Genomic DNA, 24,122 nt, shown 5'->3' on the forward strand with positions numbered 1-24,122 from the left:
CATATGATTCATTTTAATAGCTCTTAAATATCCTAATGTACAAACATATACACAAAGTCTGTTATTTGAGTTTGTTTTTGACAAATTCCTGTTCGGTAGTAAGAATTTCGTACAGCATTATGAATTAGCGACATCCTTGTTTTCATAACATTATCATCCAAGTTAGTCTGAACAAACACATTCAGCATTTCCGCAGCCTTCGGAGCTTCTGACATACTCAAGGTTGGATAAATCTCCTCTGGTGCGGCATCATCACCGTCATTATCTTTGCTATTCGCGTCGTTAGCGTTTTTACGAAAATGTGATTTCAAAGCTCGAATAATCCCTTGGTCCATGGGTTGCAACACTGATGTCGCGTTTGGGTGCAAAAACACCAGCGTTATGCTTTTCAAGTCTGTAATATAATATAATAATGTAGCAGAGGTCCATTAAGGGTATTCACTTGATTCGACAACATCACACCATAATACTATTTCACCACACACAAGCTGATTATATCAGCTTCTGTGACTATTTTGTTCATTCTCAGACTCATATTGTTAAGTTTATTTGTATCATTTGATTTTGTATCAATTGACTTTCTGCATCTTTTCGCCATTTTTGAATAAACATCATTATTATTATTACTATTCCAAATGAGAATCACGATTACACATTTGTACTGATATTCTCATCCCCTCATTTTTTTTCACAAATTTCAGAGTCCTTATATGAAAAACGATTACCTTTTTTGGATTCTATGCTGCTGGATCCTTCCATAACAGAGAAAGAAGTGCAAGATGAGGCAGTAGCCTTCGCATTAGCCGTGAGTAGATGAAATTTGTAAATCCTTACAGGTATCAATTTTATCATATTTCATTTAGATCTTTTCGACGCGACGATTACATTAAATCATTCATCATATATTATAATCTTATGATACTGTTCATCATCACGTTTGGTGACAGTGTCCTGTGACAAAGACTGATGAACTGTTGATGGGAATGCTCAAAATGGCCTCCACAAAAACGTTCGAATTGTGATTTTCCATAGCCTGAATAGTATCTCAAAAACTGTTTCGGATTTATATTATAAATTGAGAACCCCAATACCCACCCAACTCAAATTCAATAAAGTTTTTCATCAGTAATATACTTACTGCAAAATATGTATATGAACATTTCATTTTCATATCCTGATTACCAATAATATCCATCTCCCAGCGGTGAACTGACGCAGTGGTAGCGCGCCCGACTCACAACCGGAAGATCGTGAGTTCGATCCCAACCTCGACCAGATATTTTTCTCGAGATAATTTATCTGATTGAAGCTGCGATGATTCTGCAACGTTACATGGCTGACAGACTGCGAACAGCCATGATGCTCCCTATAGGTGGTTCGAGGAGTTATGAACATTGCCTACCCAGGACACGAGGCTAATGACCAATGCAGTCGATGCCGATGCCACCCAAAAAAAATCCGTTGCCATATGAAGTAGAATCAAGTTTGTTTTTTTTTCACAATCAAAGTTGAACAATGTACATATATCGAAACGGATAGTGAATACCAACACGAAGTAGAAATTGCATTGGATCATTTCTCGACTTGAGAGAAACGCAAAAGTGATGAAAATTCGCGCATTGTCTCTGCCTGACGTTCATTTTCTGTGAATAGGCTCTGAATGGCCCCGGATTCTCGACTGACTGTCCAAGGAATTCTAGCTCTATGCGTAGAAATTTGAATTTATCCAATTTGATTTTTAGTCTAGCTTCCCTTAGTTTTGATAAAACTCGTATCAGATTTTGAATGTGTTTCTGAAGGCCGCTACTGAAAATTATGATATCAGGCATATAGGAAATTTTGTGTTGCATCAATCATGACCCTCTGAAAATTTGAAGGCTCATTTTGCAGGCCGAAGGGCATCCTCAAGTACTCGAAGTGCCCATTATTCACGTTGAAGGCTGTCTTCCCGGTTGAATATCAACTCTTTTCAATTTGAAAATCCGCTATCAAGGTCTAGCGCAGAGAAATATTGAATCCAAGTTTTTCTGATTGCTATACTCGTGATCGGATATTTGTCGTCGATAGTTTTTCCATCAACTATCCGGTTATCACCAACATATCAGTGACGATCTTGGGCTATATGATCCCGTGATAAAAATTATAATATAATAAAAATTAATTGGCTAATTGGCGCTTCGGGCGACTACATTGATTCCAGTGGCGCATTTGCTTTTTCAGCTGCAGGAAAACCCGGAAAACCTGCAGCACCACATCATCTGAAGATCTTGATCCGCCAATGTCCTCTCTCTCATAAAACAAAATTTAGGGTGTCACCAGAGGCTCCAATAGATTCAATACATAGCCAGAACACTTCGTGACACGACTATCGTGGATATATGGATATCTGTAAACCTCTGTATCTACAGAAATTGCGTATTTTGTTCGGATAACGTGTTTGACTTCCGAAATGGATGTCAATTCGTCACCCGGTTTGAAAAATATGCAGGCGTACTCTTCGCAGAGTTTTCTAACAAATTTAAAAAATCGAAAACACTTTAAACTCAACAAGAGTATTTATTCTTTCCGAGAGTAGAACAGAGGATGAACTTTTATGAAGACAATTTTGATGAGATTCAAAATGTAATGATTCTGCATTTCTTGGAAAGTCTTGGGCCCCTGTCGATAAGGCACGTTTTTAGATAGTTGCTTCCATGTAACTCGCGTCTTATAGCAGAACATTGAAACAAACGCATCATATATGAATGATATCTAATGCTTTTCCCGAATGGATACTGAGAATTGAACCTTCAGAAGTTTGGTTACTTTAATTGATTCAACAAAACAATTTCGCAGTTCAACCTGAAGTGATATCGCGAAGATGTCATAGATATGTTTTGTTGGTGTCTTGATCAAATCTTCAGAAAGTAATAGAATGATGCAAAATTTCGTTTCAAATAACTTTTCTTAACAATACAACAACAACCAAAATGGCTCACTTTTTATCAAGATGGTGGTTTTTCAGTTGAAAATGAATCTTTTCCACATCGAGTAGTGTATGTAGTTTCATAATTCTACTTTGATTTCAGGGCAGTGAAACCACGGCATCTTCCATATGTTTTCTATTCAGCCTACTGGGATTGTTTCCCGAAGTACAGGTAAAAATGTTCTGGTATTTTTTATAGAAAACTGAAATCAGGAGTACACAGAAATCCGAGTTTAGTGGACCATCATACGTTCATATCTGTACTGGTTTTCCATATCAACATATTTTCAAACTTTTGGATATCACGTTCATTATTCAACAACTTCCAGTCACATCTATTCATTATTTTCCCAACTCATTACAGTAATCATGATAATTTTTCAATATTTCCCGAACAAATAGAGTTTAAAAAGTGAAACCCGCCAAGGAGTGAGATAAAATACGATACTTTCACAAATTGTACCAATGTTGGAGTTATTTTGTATAGAACATGTTACAGACATCGGTGATAATGTATGAATAAGACAGTCATCTGAGCTCTGTTGAATAAAACACGCAGGCCCTTTTAGTTGTTAGTCATGGAACGGAAATATTTATGAAAAACAATAATACAGGTCAGTCAATTTTGCCGTTCAAAAGTCAATACAAAAATGTAACTGAAACCTCTCTTCGATGTTTTTCCAATGACATAAAATGAAACTTGAGCCTATGAAATAATATAACATTAGGAAACATTCATCTTCTGTTTTGTATCAAAACATTTCAGCGAATGTACTAGATTGTTCTCTATTTACCGAATATTTTCTCAATTAGTCAATTCAACAGCTGTGTCCCCACTTAGCATATTGTCCGAAAGTAGAGACGTCTTCAATTGTTTCAATAACCTGGAGTTCATTATCTTTTTTATCATCTTAGACAGCACTAACACAAAAAAATGTTTCTACAAGCCGTTCTACAGGTGGTAAGACCTTCAAGGTCGGTTGAATTGAACGAAAGTCTTCTATTTTGGGAAGCTGAAATAATATCTTTTCAGATCAGGAATATAAGTGATAATTTTTGAAATATTCGCCAAAATCTAGAATTCTCGAATTACGTTTTTTTTTTGCTCTACCGCCTCCACTTTGAATGGTATAAAAAAATTTCGATACTGTCATGTTTGTTATGATCTGGTATGAACCAATTGCAATGCCACATTCCATTCATTATATTTCATCATCAACATCATTATTTTTCAAGACGTAACTGTAGTTTTTCCATCGATTTTTTCAGCCACTGCAATAACAAATTCAGCAGTATATTACAGTACAGGTCCATATTTGAAAAATAAAATCGAAGATGAAATTCAATGAACGTAACTTCGCATTGCGAATTGGTTTTAATCAGATCATAACAAATACAAAACAGTATCGAAAGTTTTTCTGTCGTTCTTTTACATCATTCGAAAATGAGGTCAAAAAATGAAATTCGATAATTCCAGTTTTTGGCGAATATTTCCAGAAGCAACTACAGATATTCTAGACCTCGTAGGTCTTATCGTATCCGAGTTAGCAAGAGTTAGATCCGCTTAAAAAGAAATTAGTTCGTATATTTATGCCATTTCATTTTAACATACCTACAGCAAAAAATCTACGAAGAAATGATCGATATACTGGGCCCTGATCGTAACGTTGAAGCCTTTGATTTACCAAAAATGAAGTATACCGAGAGAGTTATTAAAGAAAATCTAAGACTTTTTCCAATAGCAGCACTTGTTGCAAGAAGAATAGAGGAAGACATAAATCTTGGTGAGTGTGAAATTTTTCATTCTGCCTGTCAAATTCAGAAAGTACGACTTCACTGACAGCAGGTATAAAAAATCCTCCACTCATAAGAGAAGGACGTATACAATTGATTTGTTTTTTGTTATTTTCATGAGTTCTCATCCGTTTTATTCCGCAGGAGACGTTATACTTCCAGCAGGAAGTTCTGTTGCTTTTAACTTGCTCTACATACATCGAAATCCAAAATACTGGACGGAGCCTCTGAAGTTTGATCCGGATAGATTTTTACCAGAGGAAATAGCAAAGAGACATCCGTGCACTTTCATTCCTTTCTTATACGGGCCCAGGAATTGTTTAGGTAAATATTTCTATAACTATATTGAAAGTCCTGACACGAACATTTTCATGTGGAGTATTGCCAAAACGAGGACACATCACTTGTCTTCTGAAAACTAATCATATGTCACAATTAGCCAAACTGCTTTCTCTACAAACCCCAACTCCCAGTTGAAAAGGTTAGGTCACATATTCCAATCATGTTATAGGAAGAGGTATATATATACAGTGTCACACACAAAGTCCGCATCAAATGGGATTTTTTTTGTTCATCTCTTCAAGCAACTTTCGATATCTCCATTACGTTGTGCTTCAAAAATGATGCCAAATGACATGCATATGACCGATCAAGTGATTTTTCTTCCCTGTCAAATTTGACATTTTTTCCAAAAAATGTTCAGAAAAGCAGTTATTGCTCGAAATTTCGACAATCGGTAAGAAGAAAAAGTGATTGTTTTTTCATTTTTTACCCATATACCAATTTTTAGCTCTCTAGTACAAATTTAGTTTTTCTACAGTTTTTCGAAAATTTGACATTTGACGATTTCTCAAATTTAGCCAAACCTCAACAAAGTTAGTGCTTTATGCCTAACTTATCTTTCCAACGCATTTTTATTACCAATTGCAATTCTACATACAACTTATTTCGCAAAAATTTAAAACAACAGAAAAAATTATGCCAAAAATGATGCAAAGTTGATACAGTTTTTAGAAACAGATAAATATTTCACTTTATTTCTACTCTTTGCTAAATAGCTTGATACATAAGCATAATTAAAAAACAATATCAATGAAAAGTCAATAATGTATTCTTTACTGCACTTTTCAAACAGTTAAACTTTGATTTTCTAATTACGAAAAATTACAACGCAATTAAACTAAGGGAAGGAATTATACGAAAGTAATTTCACATTTACTAAATATCTTTTATGAGGTATGAATGAACAAAATTACTTCAGAAATCAATTTAGATTTTGTTGCCTAGAAAACTAAACCGTAAAAAATTCTAACAAACATCTGTTAAAATAAAGTTATAATTTAAATTAAGAACACTAAATCAAATCGAAACATATGCCTAAACCATGTAAATACCAATAGAAATACAAACTAAAAAGTCACATTTCGGTGTGCCTACCACCACGTTCAATGCAATCAATTGTCCTTTTTAAAACATCTTCAACTGCATTCTTTATACTACGGGGTTTCTTGCTTACAACACATTCTCGAATAACTGCCTCTAAATGATTTATATCTCGAAAAGGTCTTTGCTTATACACCTTTTGTTTTAAGTAACCCCACAAAAAGAAATCTAGTGGGGTTATATCAGGAGATCTAGGCGGCCAAAAGTGTTCCATATTGCGACTGATTAATTTGCCCCTAAATATTTCCAAAAGACGCTCTTTAACCACCCTTGCAGTATGAATAGGTGCACCATCACACTGATACCACACAACATTTCTTACTTGAAGGGGCATATTATCCAAAACTTCAGATAGTTCGGTATTCACAAAGTGTAGGTAGTCCGCAGAATTTAAATTATGTCTAAAAAAGTATGATCCTATAATTTGATCGTTTAATATGCCACACCATACATTCGTCTTAAACGAATATTGGTCTCGACATTCGATTACGAAATGTGGGTTTTCTTTTGCCCACCACCTGTAGTTTTGCGAGCTCACAACGCCATTTGAAGAGAAGGTCGCTTCATCTGTCCATAAAATTTGATAAGGAAAATGATAATTTTCTTCTTTTTCCCCTTGAAACCAAAAAGAAAAATACAAGCGCATATCGAAGTCCCCTTCTTTTAATGTATTGATAAATTTCGGTTCATAAGGCGTAAATTTATTTTTGTGTAAAATACGTCGTACACTCTCTCGGTTAACATCTGTTCTATCTGCAATATCTTGAATACTTGTTTTTTTATGTTCTACGGCATCCAAACATATTTCAAATTCCACTTCTTCAGTATGTCTAGAAGGCTGATGTGCTTTTCTAAATTTACTCTCAACCGAGCCAGTATATTTGAACTTAGCTATTATCCTACTAACTGTTGACTGATGAATATTTTTTGCAGGATGTCTGGCATTGAAAATATCAGCTACTTGTCGGTGACCGGTATTCTCGCCGCATATTAAAACGATTTCAATTTTCTCTTGAAGATTCAGCATTTTTAACAACACACTAGACAACGAATAAACTATTTTAAATCTAAAACTGATAAACACTATTTTGAGTTATTCAACAAATGTCATATGACAATAAAATATTTTGCTTATTCAGTTCAGTTCAATTGTTTCCACAGTACCCTTAGTTTAATTTCGTTGTAATTTTTCGTAATTAGTAAATCTGTTTTTAAAAACTGTATCAACTTTGCATCATTTTTGGCATAATTTTTTCAGGTGTTTTAAATTTTTGCGAAATAAGTTGTATTTAGAATTGCAATTGGTAATAAAAATGCATTGGAAAGATAAGTTAGGCATAAAGCACTAACTTTGTTGAGTTTTGGCTAAATTTGAGAAATCGGCAAATGTCAAATTTTCGAAAAACTGTAAAAAAACTAAATTTATACTAGAGAGCTAAAAATTGGTATATGGGTAAAAAATGAAAAAACAATAATCTTTTTTCCTTACCGATTTTCGAAATTTCGAGCAATAACTGCTTTTCTGAACATTTTTTGGAAAAAATGTCAAATTGGACAGGGAAGAAAAATCACTTGATCGGTCATATGCATGTCATTTGGCATCATTTTTAAAGCACAACCTAATTATATATATGTATATATATATATATATATATATATATATATATATATATATATATATATATATATATATATATATATATATATATTTATGTGTGCTGGAGACTAACTGGTTTCCGGGTTTTGATCCGTGTTCTGTGCTATTATCCTCAATGAGATTGATCTCACGATGTTTCGACGAAGTCTCATTTGTCATCATCTGGCGATTTCTTTAAGTATTCGGAAGTCGACCGACCTAACTCTAGAGAGCGCCCTACTATTCAGGTGAAGTGATGTTTGTTACGTGTTCGCAAGTAGACTTTCCTTGCACGATCTGCTTCTACTATATAAATATTGTTGCTGGTTTTACCTGAGTTCATCATCTCCTATGTGAATCATGGAGAGAAGCACTATATGGTTGCTAAATCATCATTGTTTGCCCGGATATGTTGTGATAGTTCGAGCAAATATGGTATTTTCAATGTACCAGTGAAAGTGCTTTCACTACTTCAGCATCATTAGGACATCTGGGTTTTCAAATATCAAAACTTGAAAGCAGGCGATAAATACTCACCTACGTTCAAAATCTTTGAGCCACAAACCGTGCACTTACTAACTCCAAGTTCTTTCGCTAACACTCGAACTGAAACATGTGGATTCATTTCAGCATTGGCAAAAATATTCATTACAAGTTCTTCACATCTGGTTGCCGATGCTGATTTAGAGGGTAACTATTGTTACACTTCACGGAAAGTTACATGTAATGTGTAACATGTAGCAGAAATTTCCTTAAAAGAGAACGGAACAGAATTATCCACTAGAGAAATGGTCGAGAAATTCAATTTTACACCCAGTCCAGGAAAAGTCAGACTTGATCTTGAATTTACGCAAAAAATTATACCTATTTGTTCACGTTCAATATTTATTGCCAATTCCTAAATTTGAGGTAATAGATTTCATTCATAACCTGAAAACACGTATTCATGTAGGCATAATGGGATATCTAATATAATTAAAAAACGTGGTCATGAAGTGAGTTTTCCCCTGGCTTATCTAATAAACTTGTCAGTAGAAAAAGGGATTTTCCCAGACAAACTCAAGTCTGGGTTCATAAACCCAGTAAAGTAGAGTATATAAAAAAAGTGCCCCCCACTGCACGGAAAACTATAGAGAAAGTCATTTATCAAGCTTTAGCAAGCTTCATGAGTTGAATATAAGAAATCAACTGCTTTCATTTTAACTATGAGTAAGCTCCAATCTTCAAGTCAGCATGGTTTCACAAATGGCTGAAGTACTGAAACTGGTGGGCTATTTATTGACTTTTCTCGGGCCTTTGATTGTTTTAATCATGAACTTTTATTAATTAGGCTTGAGCGATATGGTATAAGGGGTGTAGCCTTGAATTTTATGAAATCATACTCAACTGATCGATCCCAGAGTGTAATCATCAACACAACTCAGAGCCAATCTCTCATTGTTAAACAGGGAGTTTCCCAAGGCTCAATTCTTGGACCTTTGTTATTTTTAATATATGCTAATGATCTCATTAATTTCCTTCTTGATATCTCTGAAGTCCAAGTAATGTCATACGCTGATGATACAAATCTGCTCATAACTGGTGAAGATACTACTGAACTTGGTATACAATATGGTATACAATGAAGTGATGGAGTGGTCCAAAATAAATCTTCTAACGGTAAATGTATCTGAAACCTCTTTGATGAAATTTACTTTGAGGGGAACTATGGAACAGTTTCAAATGTTCAAAGACAATGACATGAAAGTATATGCTAGTGAAACGACCAAGTTGCTTGGACTAACAATCGACTATGAATTGTGCTGGGAACCACACGTCGATATACTTTGTAAAAAGTTAAGAAGAAATTATTATGCGTTAAAGTTCTCATCAAATCATTGTCACGAAAACATACTATTATTCTTTTATTATGCAAACATCAACTGTCATCTGCGATATGGTATTCTTGACTGGAGTACATGTACCTCTTGGTGTTTTCGCTCTGCAAAAATTTGCTGTGAGAATTGTTGCAGAACTAAATTGGAGGCAGTCATGTTGAGAGGCTTTTAAGCGACTGAAGATCTTAACTGTGACATGCTTGTATCTGTAAGAGCTGAACAGATCATCAATATGGCACTAGATCCAGAAATCTTCTGCCTGCTATGCACAGAACTAACCTATACCAAAAAAGTCATTTATATTTGGGATGCGAAGTGTTTAATCACCTCAATGTCTCTATCCAAACAACTCCAAATATTAATATTTTCAAATCCAGATTTAAATCATCACTTATTGAGAAAAACATTTACAGTATCAGTGAATTTATGACATAATATACTATATTTTATAAAAATGTTTTCTTTTTGACAATCAAATGTTATATTTGTGCTGTTGTTTCCAAATAACATTCGTCATTCGTACTATGACACTTTCAACCTTTTTCTGATATGTTCTTGTTGTGTCTTTTTTAATTTAGTCGGTAGGTTCTATGAATTTTATATATTTCTATATAATTATATATTTCACTTCTTTTATATTAATAACTTATGACTGTGTTCATATCATTTGAATTGTTTTATATTAATTACGACGTTTTTGTCAGTAACTGCTTGAATGTACTCTTACATTCATGCTTTTTGACTGAATAATAAAGATTTATTATTATTATTATTATTATTATTAATGACAGATGCCGATGACGAAAATTTCTATGATATACTCGAGCTGTTCTGCGCGAATTCCTCCAAGAGTCTCCGTCCATATGCAACAAATAAACGCGTTGGTTGATAGTCAGTAACAAAGACAATGTTATGAATCGAAAACTCTATTTCAATCTGTGTCAACTGTACTGGAATATATTAACTGACATTCGATGTTCCGATTTTCAGTTGCCGTTAAAGTAAAGTAATTTCATTTGTGTGGAATTAAAAAAAAATATGAAAGTGTCTCCACAATATCAACAGGGTTGGGTGTGAATTTTTTGGGGATGCAATTCACAAAACTGAAGTAGGGGATAGTTCTTCGAAAGATGGAAATCATTTCAGCGTCTATCCAAGCTGACTCAGTTTCATCATTACAACTTCATAAAGGCGAAAGTATCGCGTTGTCAACTAAATTATCGGACACAGTTTCAGACTATACCCAAAAAAGATCACGTCAAACTCCAGAAACCAACCAAAACATTGACGCCACCCGTGAAAGCCAACATTCCCATAATATGTGACAGTATTTACAGTGACATGTAGACTCGAACAAAGTGGAAACTTTCTGGTGGTTCCATCTGAAAAGCCAGAGTCGAGTGTGGTTCCTTAAAGACTGCAAAGGTTTCAACAATTTCGAAGATCATATCAGGACATTCAAATGACTTGCAAATACCGCCTTTTTCAATTTTTCCATTTCGACAAGCCACTGGAGCTCTTATTCTTCTGTTGAATTATATCGTATAGAAATGCTTATCTCTTTTTCAGGCTGGAAGTACGCTCTTCTCAACATGAAAATTATTATTGCAACAGTTGTCAGAGAGTTCAAGATATTCACAGAATACAAATCCATAGAGGAAATGGAAGTGGTATTTCATTTCACCATCCAATTGAAAAATGGTCCGAAAGTATGGTTAGAACGTAGACGATAGATATTGATAAATTATTCCATGTTCTTGTAAGAATTGTGTTTGGGGGTAATGAAATTGAAGGAGATATTGATGATACCTTTCAGTTAAAATATATTTTTGAAATTTGATGGTTCTGTTTATTGAAAATAGAAACATTTAGCGTGTAATGGATCCAATGATAACTCTTTTTCTGCATAAAAACGAGGCCATATATATAAAAATGAAAAATCATCACGAAGGGGATTCTTCTTGAGACAACGAAAGAGACACGATGCTAAAATTTTCTCTCCGTAAAATTTGAATTATATAAAGTACATGAATTAAGAATTAAACTGAATAGTAGTAAATACTGATTAGCAATAATAAAGTCAGTGAAAAAACCTACCTGTCCAGCCAAGTCGAGTAAGAAATCCACGAGTTCCAGCTTCACAGAAATATCACAGCACACACACACACACACACCAGCGTTGGAGGAAAGTAAGGTAATTACTTAAACCATTTATGAACATTTATGAACAATATATGCATATATTAATGAAAAGACCTACGAACTGAGTAAGAAAATAACAAGTACTTGAAATCAAATCCAGAAATTGGACTCTGCCGAATTACAGTGACCTGCAATTCATAAACTGACAATTAACACATTTGTTCGGTGTTTCTATTTTGAATAGTTCGTTGTTCGGTATAGATTTAGAACTTTCGTAGAATTAAGGAATTTTCTCTTTTGGCAATTGACAAATTCATGTATTTCTGAATCAAACATATTTTTACTTTCACAATTAAAACTGTTCTATATTTCCTGACAACAATTGTGTCTTTTTCAAAATTTTTCCACAGGTGAAATCTACTAGAAAAATCAAAGTTTGGTAAGTAATTGTTGTGCTTTTGCCTGAATCCACCTGAGAGGTTGAGGAAGATCTCTATACACTGAGGTATAGGATTTAAACTCAACGTAAGAGTCTAGCCGAGTAAAATTTTCATAAAATGATAATTACGATAATAATAAAAATAAAAAAAAATGATATTTTACAAAACACAAATCAATTAAAAATGATTTATCTACATCATCATCATCTTATAATAATATATATATAGTGTAGTCAAGTGTAAGGATGGGCAACACTTGGTTACCAAAAGAAAGAAATACAAGAAATACAAATGCACGGAGCCACCAGACCTTGTGTTTACAAGAAAACTATCAAAATCACCACGGAGGCAGCTATAGCTACCTGCGTGATATCCGGGTTCAGGAAATAAAACAAATATGAAAGTTACATTTGGCTGCACCATACTGATAATTCTAATTCTGAAAATTAAAGGTAGAAGGTAAAGGTAGAACGTTCTCCAGAGACATCTCATTTGAAGAAAGTAATGTCCTAGATACACGGCAGCTATACTGCCAGAAGATTATTCTGAAAGTCGTTGAGAACAAAATAAAAATGAAACCACATGTATAGGTAATACCCGTAGAAAAGAAAATACATTTTTAGCTCCAAGATGCCAAAATTGGTAGGTCAAAGACACTGTAATTATCTTGGTTGTATTATCTGTGCTGTATTCAATTCATTACGCTAAGTTATTGTTAACAGTTTATGTATATTCATTGTATAGAATACTCTCACATACATATGTTTTAGTCCGCTTTTTAATCTATTGTTGACAAATTAATTTGCAGGTAGTGGTTCCACTAGTTAATTAGCGAAAAATCAATTAGGATAATCATCATTTAACAAACAAAGTCCACATCGGACCAAAAAACTTAAGGTATATTAACAGCTAACCCGTGTCTTTAGATACAGTACCAGTTTGCTTCTCCTGAAGGGTAATTGATCTCTAGAAAAAGTTTTCAAAAATAGGTTTGCAAAACCACTCACTACCTCACCTAACCCCCACGAACACACGGCACTGATGAAGAAATATTGTGAAACGGACAAAAAATTAGTATTCAGCCAGTCCAGCTAGCCGAGCATTTATTCCTCGACTACATCTGATAGCACGTTTACTAACTACTTGGGCGACTAGGGGCCACAGGCAAGAAATGTTCATGACTGTACTCTTATTTTTATTGCCGTTCCAATTGGGAATGGATAGACTATACTATAACAATAAAGTAACAGAGAATAGAAATAACCCAAAAGTACTATAATCTACTTTTTCAGGAAAGCATAAAAAAGTCAAACTATCGAACTGGAAGTAATAAAAACAGAAGATAATTCAATAATCACTAACAAACTCGATATTGCTATTGTATTTATTGACCATTACTCAACCGTGGGTGAAAAAATGGCTCATAAAATCAGGCAAGAAGCACAGGAGGTAATAACTCAAAATGTGAATACTGTGGGTGATACTATTTTTCTAACACCATGTGATGACGCTGTGATGAGCTTGTACCTTTTGAATATGGTATGGATAAAATTGTTGATCGTGGATAATTCTCCAGACTGTGGACTGAGTAGAACTGACAGCTTCAGCAATTACTCTTGTGCTTGTTTCTGGATTCTCCTCGAGAGCGTTCAAAACAGCTTCTTCCAATTCTGGGGTTCGGACTGCTGTCTTCCAATAATATTAGCTGCCCTCTTAAGCTACCTGTTTCTGCCAAACAACGGTGGAGACTAGCAAATGTTGGAGCTGAAGGCAGTACTCGATTAGGAAATCGCTCCTGGTAAATACGTCTTGCTTCGCGCGCATTGCCATCCGCAAGGCCATAAACGAAATGCATATCGGCTAAATGAGCATTATTGTTTAAACAATCCTTTTTGTCAAAATAAGTGTTTTCTACTTCTACCTACGGAAACTTCAACAAAACGTCTAACTGTCACAAAATATGTAATTACCAAAACTACTCACAAAAGTCAAATTTATTTCCAAAGCATTCTTGTGAAAAATGCAAAATATTCATAATAACTTCAACATGCATCGATTATCAAATAATCGATTAGAAGTTTTCAAGTCCAAATATTTAGAAAACGGTTGCTTACAGCGACTAGTAACAAGGGTAGCTTATTTACGTAGATATGATAGAGGAATCGATTTTTTTACTGAAAAATGTGCTAGAAGTACGCTCAAAAAAGTTATGAACCTTTAAAAAAGAAAAAGACATGTAGGTGGCGCCCCCTACGAGTAAGAGCAATAAGAACATCAGGTTCGAATTTGACACCTCAAAAACCTTCTATTATCAAGGTTCGTTCAATTAAGTTCAGTATTTCAAAAGTTATTTGAAAAACACGAAAATAAAAATAAAACTTCAACATCCTGTATCTTGGAAACGAAGCATTTCCTGGCATTTATTTATCTGGACAATTCATATTAGAATATTGTGAGGAATCACCTCCTGAAGTTTGTCAAAGTTCTTTTGAATCAACCTGTATATTGACCATCTTCGAAAGAAAGAATTTCGATATTGATGTTTCGCAGACAAGGATGAATTCATGAAAGATATCAATACTAGTATTTCTAGTATGAAAGGAGCTTTAATAAAATCGTTTTCAGAAGTCATCAAGGAGTTGTGGTCAGAAAATTCATTTGATAAAGTAGTAAATACAGCCTCCTTAAAAAATCAGATTCAAAGTTTTGCTCCTCGATTCATGGGTAATTCCCATCAAGACGCCCAGGAGTTTCTCCGTTATCTTTTAGAAGGGTTACATGAAGAGGTTAATATAATTAATGAGAAACCTAAACCAATCTTAACGGAGATTGACGAAAAATTGAGCGACAGCGGAAATGCACAAGAGTCATGGCTCATATATTTGAGGATGCATAACTCTAAGATTGTAGATAATTTCGTTGGCCAATTGAAATCCACGATGAAATGCACACACTGTGGATACTCTTCAGTAACATTTGATCCTTTCTGGGATTTGTCTCTCTCCATACCAAAAAGAACCGACCAATTGAGTTTGTGGCAATGCTTAGATTATTTTACAAGAGAAGAAACTTTGGATGGAATTGAAAAACCGACGTGTTCGAAATGCAAGGAAAGGAGAAAATGCATAAAGTCCCTATCAATCCACAAGTTTCCCTATATTTTAGTAATACATTTAAAAAGATTCTCTCCAACGGAAAGTAGAGGCAAATTGAATGATGTCATCGAATTTCCTCTAGAAGGATTGGATATGGACAATTTTGCAGGAGAAAATGTGGCTACTTGTTATAATCTATATGCACTTTTAAATCACAGTGGGACTACTAACAGAGGACATTATACAGCATACTGCAGACACCCGTATACTAGCGCGTGGCACAAATACAACGATTCACACGTGTCACCAATTTCACCAAAGTCGCTTGTGAGTGGAGAAGCATACGTCCTCTTTTATGTAAAGGATGGAACAAAATCGCGCCTTTAAGATAACCGAGGGAAAGTTTAACTTTTAGTTTCTTCAATTTTGTAATTTTTTTCAACTTCTCATTTTTGTAAATAAAATTTGGTTAACCTGTCAAAAAAAAAAAGTGAATCATCAATACCTATGTTTCCTATGATGAAAATTCAATAATAATAAGACTCTTATCAACTTGTTGTTCTCACCCAGATAATTAAAAATTTCACTAATAAAACAAATAGATGGGAAAACGAAGTTTTAATTCGGAAGACTGATTTTAAATTGAATATTCATTACTGATAGTCATACAACAAAATTCAGTAAATACTTTTCACGATGCACTCGCAGGCACTGGGATACGAAAAAGTTTTACCTACAAATTCATTTTTCGTCTCGTCGTATGCAAGAACAGTCATTGAAGTGGATTTCTGCCTACATTCTTTTTCATGATCAAGTGGAATCCAGCCATTTTTACAGTTCGAGTTGGACTGATCAATGCTGTAAAATAAATAACTCAAGTCAAGAAATATGAAAATTGCTTCTTTCGCCAGATATTATAAGAAATAAATTATTCGTTAAGTTCCCACTCAATTCTTTCATAGAATTTTTTATTTGTATTAGGTTGTTTCAAAATGTTTGTCTGTTTTCATATCGTGTGTTTTTGTAGCTCCACATTTCATTAAATTGTTACTCTAAAGTGTTAGCTTAGGTTAGGTTAAGTCAGTGGGTCTATTCGACCCTTCACCGCAACCCGCAAGGGTTTATTATGGCTCACACCTAATAACACTCTACTAAATAAACCCAGCTTCTTAACGAAGTCGATTAGTTTCCTGAAAGAATACCTGAAAGAATCTGAAAAAAAAATAAAAAAAATAATCTGTTAACCAGCTGTCGCACCCCTACGAACGACATCCCTCAGAAGTCGAAATTTGTGCGAGCTAAGGATCAACGAGACCTCACGTTTAAACGTGTGATTCCTAACACGGGTTGAACGATAGCAAGTTAAAATCGATCGTTCCGACTGGGACTTGAACCACCGACCAACACGGCAGTCAATTCGAGTAAGTGAACAAAGCACCCACGTCGAACCGCCTGGCTACCGAACCGCCAACCGTAAACAATTAAAAAAGAAATTAGCTGAAAAATAACAATTATATTAAGCAAAAAATCTGAATTTACAGCAACAATCAAAAAATCAAAAAAAAACTAATAACACGAGATGAAAATTAAGACATTATTAACAAGAAATGAAATAGCTGTGAAGTATTTTGGTTTGGAATCTTTTAATTTTCATTTCTTGTCAATAATTTTATAATTTTCGTCTCGTGTTATTAGTTTAATTTTTTTTTGGTCGTTGCTTGTATTTTATTTCATTGAAATTTCAGTTTTTTGGTTAATATAATTGTTATTTTTCAGCTAATCTCTTTTTCAATTCATTTCACAGTTTCTTTCAGGTATTTCATATCAATTTATACCTTCAAACAAACGTTGAATAACCCTTTTTCGAATATAGATGCTGTCCGATACTTAGAAGGCAGAAAAACAACAATAAGGTATTTCAACATTCCCCATGATTTCCCAAAATAAACTGATACAAATATATATATATATATATATATATATATATATATATATATATGAATAGTGAATAACTACTGTTATTCACTTTTCTTGCCCTGTTTCAAAAACTTCAATTTTGAAAATAGCAGGCATAGTTTTTATCCATAGAAAACTGTGAAAAAAATTGGTTTCACCGTGAAATAACGTGAAAAGTTCAATCAAGTTAGTCTTTTTAATTCGGAAAAATCAAGATGTTGGCTTCAAAAATTAATGTAAAATTTTTGAAAACTGAAATGCCATGAATTCAAATTTCAATAAACAATTGAATGAATTTTTTCCTAGTTTGCTAATTTCTGTTCATCGCTATATGATAAAAGTTTTTTTAATTAGACACGTGTTATGTAGGTTTCAGATGATGCGGATATTTAACAAGGGAAATTTTCCAACAAATCGAAAGCAAGAGAAAATTGTCCATTTGCCAGAAACTCACTGTTTATTTAATTTTTTTCATCTTGGATTACAACCTTGAGAATAATCAATTTTCAATTTCAGATAGTCATCTGTTGAAATCCCTTCAGCTCACTGTGAGAAATATTCCTACCTGTACGTTTGAAAAATGTATTTGAATGTAGAGTTTTGTTCTTTTAAAGCTTTCATTTAACTTGACTTGTATGTATGTTAATAAATCTTGCAAGTTCAATTTGACCCACTTCTCGGTATCCGATTGACCTGAAACTTTGCATGCTGGTCCAGAACCGATGACAATGTATGTTAATCATAAACGTGACCCGATGCTGCTGCCAGGATCGGCTCCGTACGAGAGATCTCCTCAGCGGTAAATAGCTAGAAAACAATATCGTTCAAGCGCAGCGATGGCTTGAAAAGTGTTATAAGAACCCCACTCCATCAGAAATAACAATTCAACGTTGGTTTGCTGACTTCAAACGTGGTCGTAGAGACACCGATGATGCAGAACGCAGTGGACGTACAAATTAGTCAGTAACACCAGAAAACATAAAAAAATCCACAAAATCGTTTTGAATAATCAAAAAGTGTAGTTACGTCAGTCCAGCTGACATTGCGAAGATATTAAAAAAGATATAAAAAAACGTGTTGGTTTTATATTGCAAGAGCATTTGACTATGAAAAAACTCTGTTCAAAGTGGGTGCCGCGCCCTGAGCAGTTTTTGGCCATGTTTGAACAAAGTAAACAGCAATGTTTGCGTTGATATGTGATAATTATTGAAACATGGATCCATCACTTCACTCTGGAATCAAAACGATCGTCATCTTAGTGGAGAGCAACTGGTAAACCTCGTCCAAAGCGCTCAGAAGCACAACAAACAACTGGAAAAGTTATGGCCTCGGTATTTTGGAATGTGCGTGGTGTAATATTCATCGACTATGTTGAGAAGGGGAATACCATCAACAGTGACTATTATATAGCGTTATTGGAGTATTTGAATGCCGAAATTGTGTAAAAACAACCCAATTTGTGAAAAAAGCTTCATCATGACAATGCATAATGTCACATATCATTAAAAAGGGTGGCAAAATTGCATAAAATAGGCTTTGAATTGCTCCGGCATATATATTCGCCAGATTTGGCTCCCAGCGACTACTGGCTGTTCGCAGACCTCAAAAAATGCTCACCGGTAAGAAATTTCGCTCGAATGAAGAGGATATTGCTGAAACTGAGGCCTACTTTGAGGCAAAAATAAATCGTTCTACAAAAGTGGTATTGAAATATTGGAGCAGCGCTGAAATGATTGAGTGGCTCTTGATGGAGATTATGTTAATAATTAAAGCCAATTTTGAACAAAAAAATACGTTTTCTTCCGTAGGCTCTTCAGCCCAGGTGATATACATACCTACAAACATTCAAAGTGATTTCAGTCTGCTTGTAATTTCTAGAATGTATAATGAAATACTTTTTTCCTTCCTCTATTATTGAGAGTGGTTTCACCTGCATATTCAGTATCATATTGCACATACTGCAAGAGCCCAAGGGCTTTTGAACAGTTTCCAGACCATCCAAATATCCAACGGTATCCTCAAGGTTGGATTCAGACATTTTCTGATTGATTTTCTCGATTGGGTAAGAATGATTATCCCAACAAATGTTTGAGAAACATCCTATTTTCTCTGCTCCATATAGATTATGATGAGAGTATTTGATCTGAAACAAAAAAATTAATTTTTATAATATTCAAAAAAAAATGTTTCATCGAGAGGTACTGGGTATAGTAGGCCCGATCAACCTAGAATTTGGAAAATTGGTGTCATATGATGTTGTTGTGGATAATCCGCCGACCGCAGATCATGTAGAATGCTTCTGGAAGGACATCTATGGATAGCCGCAGCTTACCAACTTACACACTCCAGCCCGAGCGATGTTCAAAGCTTTTCGCAGAGACCTTCGACAGCCGCCTTAGCTCAATTAACTGCGCAACCCGGTAAACTCATATTACGTTCGAAGAACCCTTGTGGGTTCCAAGAACGTTACTGCTTCAGGCCCAGATAGGCTAAACACTTATTGGTGGAAAAAGCTACCAAGCATCCACCGCCGAGTTTTCAACTAATGTCTGGACGGAGAGCAGACGATTCCGGATTGATTTGTCGAGAGGGCACCGTTCTCATCCCTGAAAGCGGAGATTTGTCGATTCCTGAGAATAAAGTAAAGTAGTCCTCCTTAGATATAATACACTTGATACAGCTTTTTTCCAATCCTCGAAGCAGGTCTGATATGCATATTTTTGGTATGGCCTTGAGCTCTATCAGCGATTCGGTTTTTATCTCCTCAGTCGTCACAAAACGCCGTCTTTTCATGGGTCTCTTCAATTCAATGAACAGAAAAAAGTAGCAGGGGGCCTAATCTGGTGGATACGGTATGGCGTCTTACAAATGGCGCATAGCTTCAAGATAATACTCCTTTTTAACCGTACGACAATGCGAGAATAAGTCCTAATTGAATACGCCACGATAATCGAAATTAAGAGTGTGCAAAACCTCGACATTTGATCGAACTTGGCGTGCAATTTTTAATATATGATGGAATTGATCGATACTTGATAAAAATCCATAACTAACATGTTCAAAAAACATGCAAATTCATATTTATTGTAATGATTGAGTCAAGGGAATTTATTGAATTATTGACCTCCCTCTCAATTTTCCGCAAACCATCTTACACGGACATTATAATACATAATTTCTCCACACATCCTTACCAACATAAAATTGCTGCTGCATTCAATAGTATGTTCCACAGACTATTGAATATTCTACTGTCTGAAAGTATTTTCCAGAAAGAGCTGAGTTTGATCAAACAAATCGCGGCCAACAACGTTTATAAATTAAATATTATAGACTCCATTCTTTCCAAAAAACTGCAAAAGCAAGTCATGGACCAGGTATACCCAAATTCAAGGTGTGATAACGTCATTTATAGGACATTGTCATATTTGGGTGAACCAACCAATAATATTGCCCGTTTTTTGAAGAAAGAGTGCGTGAACGTAGTCTAAGTAAATTTATTAAAAACAATAGAGACATAACTTTGGTGTCGGATAGATCAGGAGTATGTAAGCTGACTTGTGGCTCTTGCCCAAAACTGTGTATTGGCCAAATAGGGAGAACATTTCCATGAAGAATTGAAGAGCATATAATCAGTTTTGTAAATAGAAAGACCAATTCCACATTTGCAAACCACCTTTTAGCAGGAGGACATGAGTTCAACCATGAGTACGAGGTGTTACATTCAGAAGAGGAGAGTTTGAAACTCAATATTCTAGAATGCTTAGAAATCAATAGATTCAGAAATTCTGGTAATTTACTGAATGATTAATTAGAATTGAATAATATTTTTTCAAATGTGGAAACTGCGACATGTGCTCAGATAATTACAAACTTAGGTAAAATCAGTGACTTGAAATGTAGGTACTTTAAATTGTAAAATTAGGTATATCAAGCATTTAATATGTAGAATATAGTTGGTATTAGAGAGTCGACGATTCTCTATAACAATTTTCCTCACTTTCAAATGATGAAAACTTTCCATCATTTGAATCATCTGAAGGAACAATTTGTTTCTTTAGGTAAAAATACTTGACTCAAGAATCACAACTAGAGAACATTCTCAAGAGTATTGAAACATTGACTCTACAAAAGAAACTTCATTTTGTATTATCATTGATCAAACTTAAGAATACGACTTCTTATGGAAATGTTATTTAGATTCAGTTTGAGAGAATTCTTTGGAGACAGTTGAAAATTATATTTGAAATAAATATGGTACTGGTGAGTTCCACAGCTCTTTTTTGGAGAATGAATATTCTGAGGGCATGATAGGAGTTTCCCCAACTCTGAATGTGAAACAGTCCAAAACAACAGGATCTAAGAACCTTAGGATCAACCATATTCTCCAATCTCCGATTTAAAAAAGTCACACTAGGTCGTTTTATAGCTTTAGATTTGTTCTAAACCGACTAAAATAGATCACCTAACATTCATAGTAATGTTGAGTTACTATCACTACCATATGAAGGTGAAAATTGTTACAAAATCGGTAAAGACATTTTTGGGATCAGTTCGCACAAATATCAGAATAAGACTGGAACGGAAAAGGAACGGAATCTGAACAGTAAACAATGAGAAGGAAAGAGCCAGTGGATTAATGAATGTGATCACTGATACTGTGGAAAAGCAAAATGTTATGAGCTGCAGAAAATATCCGAAATGAATAATCACAATAAATATCACAAAGCCTTCATTATTTCATTAATTTCCTATTCCTAAGTTCGAAGTCTGTTTTATTTTTCAAACAGTTGAATTTTGGACCTCCAATATTTACGTTTTTGGTAGAAAATCGCAGTGGAATGATCCTCATTGATCTGCATTGAGATAATCAAAAATAATATTTGGCAAGTTATTCTCGAAAAAATTGATTTGTCATGTGAACATGATAATGCCAATGAAATTATATAATAATCTTCGTATCGACATCAGAAACCTCACAAGTCTGAATTCGTTCAAAAATGAGGCAAAGTTGTTTTTACTGAAAAATCGTTTTTGTTCTATTAACGAGTACTCTAACCTACACTAATCGATCTATATCCACAGCATACTTTCATTATAATATTCAATGTAGTTTTTAATGCGCATTTCAATCTGTATCTGTGAACAATTCGCTTTTTCTTCTCTTTTATTGTTATTTATTTTAATGTTATTTTATCATGAGAACCTTTGTAATGCGTATTTTTATGACGCATCTGACACATTTCTATTTTTATTTGTATAAACCTGGAGAAACAAAGAAATTTTAAAAACTACATCTCACGATTTGATCTCTACAAGCTTTATTTGAAAAAATATAATCACAACATGTTTCGCTAGCTCAAGTGTATGAATGTTACATTTGAGAAAGCTACTGTGCTAGCGAAACATGTTGTGATGTATTTTTCAAATAAAGTTTGTGAAAAACATGTTGTGATGTATTTTTCAAATAAAGTTTGTGAAGATCAAATCGTGAGGTGTAGTTTTTGAAATTACTATGGATCTTCATCAAGTAACGGCCGAATCAATCAGAAAAAAAATTAAGAAATACTACTACTACTACATACTTATAGTGAAATATAACTTACCCCATGAATTACTGGAATCAGCAAAAGCAAATAATATAACATTGCTTTTTTTGTCATGTTCGTAATTACAGCTCTTAACTTCGTTTCGTGGATATATATCTATAGGCTATTGATAGGTGCTTGTATCATTTGGCGATGAATGAAAACCTCAGTTTCCTGAAAAACGTCATCATCACCACAAATTCAACGTAATATCTATCAATAAACTGATTCAGTTATTACGCACAGCCCCATTATTGAAATGTATTGAAAGATATTTTCTTTGGCTAGATGTAATATAACAAAGATTACCAAATATTTTTGAATGGAGGTCAAAATCTTTTTTTCCCAAAAAACACAGAAATGTATCTGTCACACAGTAAAATTGATATTGAGAGTATTGGAATTTTCAGACTAGAGAAAAAACCCAGTAATGTTGAATGACTCAGTTTATTGACCAGTTTATAGAAATGCATAATGACGTTGAATGTTTCCAATTTACATAGAAATTATGGAATCAATTTATTCCGTGGTGAATTTTCATGCCTTTACCACATATCATATTCCCCATGAGAAAAATTTGAAAGTGATCGATAATAAACTCAAATCAGTTTTCGTCAAAAACAGAGAAGACTCCCAATGGCGTTGTGATACGGTCGAAGGTCAAATAGAAAATCGTTTTTCTACGGATGCTATACAATGTGTCACTTCTCTCATCGCTTTCATACGTTCAAAACGAAAAATTTCTCACGCAGTGAGAAATATCCACCATTACAGTGAGAAATAATTCCTCACTGTTATTACGATAACCCAAGTCAGTCATGAATTGTTACATGTCAGATTCATATGACTCGTTCTCCATGTTGACAACGCTACGCCAACGATTTGCGTGCAATATCAAAGTAGCCCATTGTCGGCGTTTCCATAACAACAAAACCGAAGCACTGCATGATTATTGCTGTCAACTTACCCAACGAAAATAGTTTTATTGTTGATTGTTATAGTATTAACAGTTCAGATTTATTAGTTATTGAATATAATGAAATACGAAGATTTAGAGTTGGAAAATACACCTCCAGGGTAAATTTTCGTTTTGTGGACACCCGGCGATTTTGAAAAAATTTTTGACTGTACTTACGTATTTTGATGCGTAGATTACGAATCCGAAAGAAAAAAGCGGCGCTTTCCC

The 24,122-nt window shown here is 34.3% G+C and overlaps 2 protein-coding genes across 4 annotated transcripts in view; one reads left to right on the forward strand and one right to left on the reverse strand.

Annotated features, from left to right (window-relative positions):
• The window catches only part of LOC111512347 (cytochrome P450 4C1), a 49,133-nt gene extending 37,578 nt beyond the window's left edge, over window positions 1–11,555 (forward strand). For all 3 annotated transcript variants that reach the window (XM_074173529.1, XM_074173530.1, XM_074173531.1), the window contains 5 exons: window positions 702–805; window positions 3,069–3,137; window positions 4,584–4,749; window positions 4,904–5,083; window positions 11,285–11,555. In XM_074173529.1, the coding sequence (XP_074029630.1) occupies window positions 702–805; window positions 3,069–3,137; window positions 4,584–4,749; window positions 4,904–5,083; window positions 11,285–11,448 (683 nt within the window). In that variant the 3' untranslated portion in view covers window positions 11,449–11,555. The remainder of the gene's footprint in view (window positions 1–701; window positions 806–3,068; window positions 3,138–4,583; window positions 4,750–4,903; window positions 5,084–11,284) is intronic.
• Window positions 11,556–15,995: 4,440 nt separating this feature from the next.
• Window positions 15,996–23,114, reverse strand: LOC111512350 (uncharacterized). Its single transcript, XM_023168456.2, has 3 exons — window positions 22,955–23,114; window positions 19,184–19,491; window positions 15,996–16,250 (listed from the first exon to the last, which is right to left on the reverse strand). The coding sequence occupies exons 1-3, from the start codon at window positions 23,009–23,011 to the stop codon at window positions 16,070–16,072; spliced, it is 546 nt and encodes a 181-aa protein (XP_023024224.2). The 5' UTR covers window positions 23,012–23,114; the 3' UTR covers window positions 15,996–16,069.
• Between the last annotated feature and the right edge of the window lie 1,008 nt (window positions 23,115–24,122).

This window comes from Leptinotarsa decemlineata, unplaced genomic scaffold, assembly GCF_025532065.1.
Source record: "Leptinotarsa decemlineata unplaced genomic scaffold, Ldec_3_MD MMD2_tig00000251_RagTag_RagTag, whole genome shotgun sequence".
Taxonomy (NCBI): domain Eukaryota; kingdom Metazoa; phylum Arthropoda; class Insecta; order Coleoptera; family Chrysomelidae; genus Leptinotarsa; species Leptinotarsa decemlineata.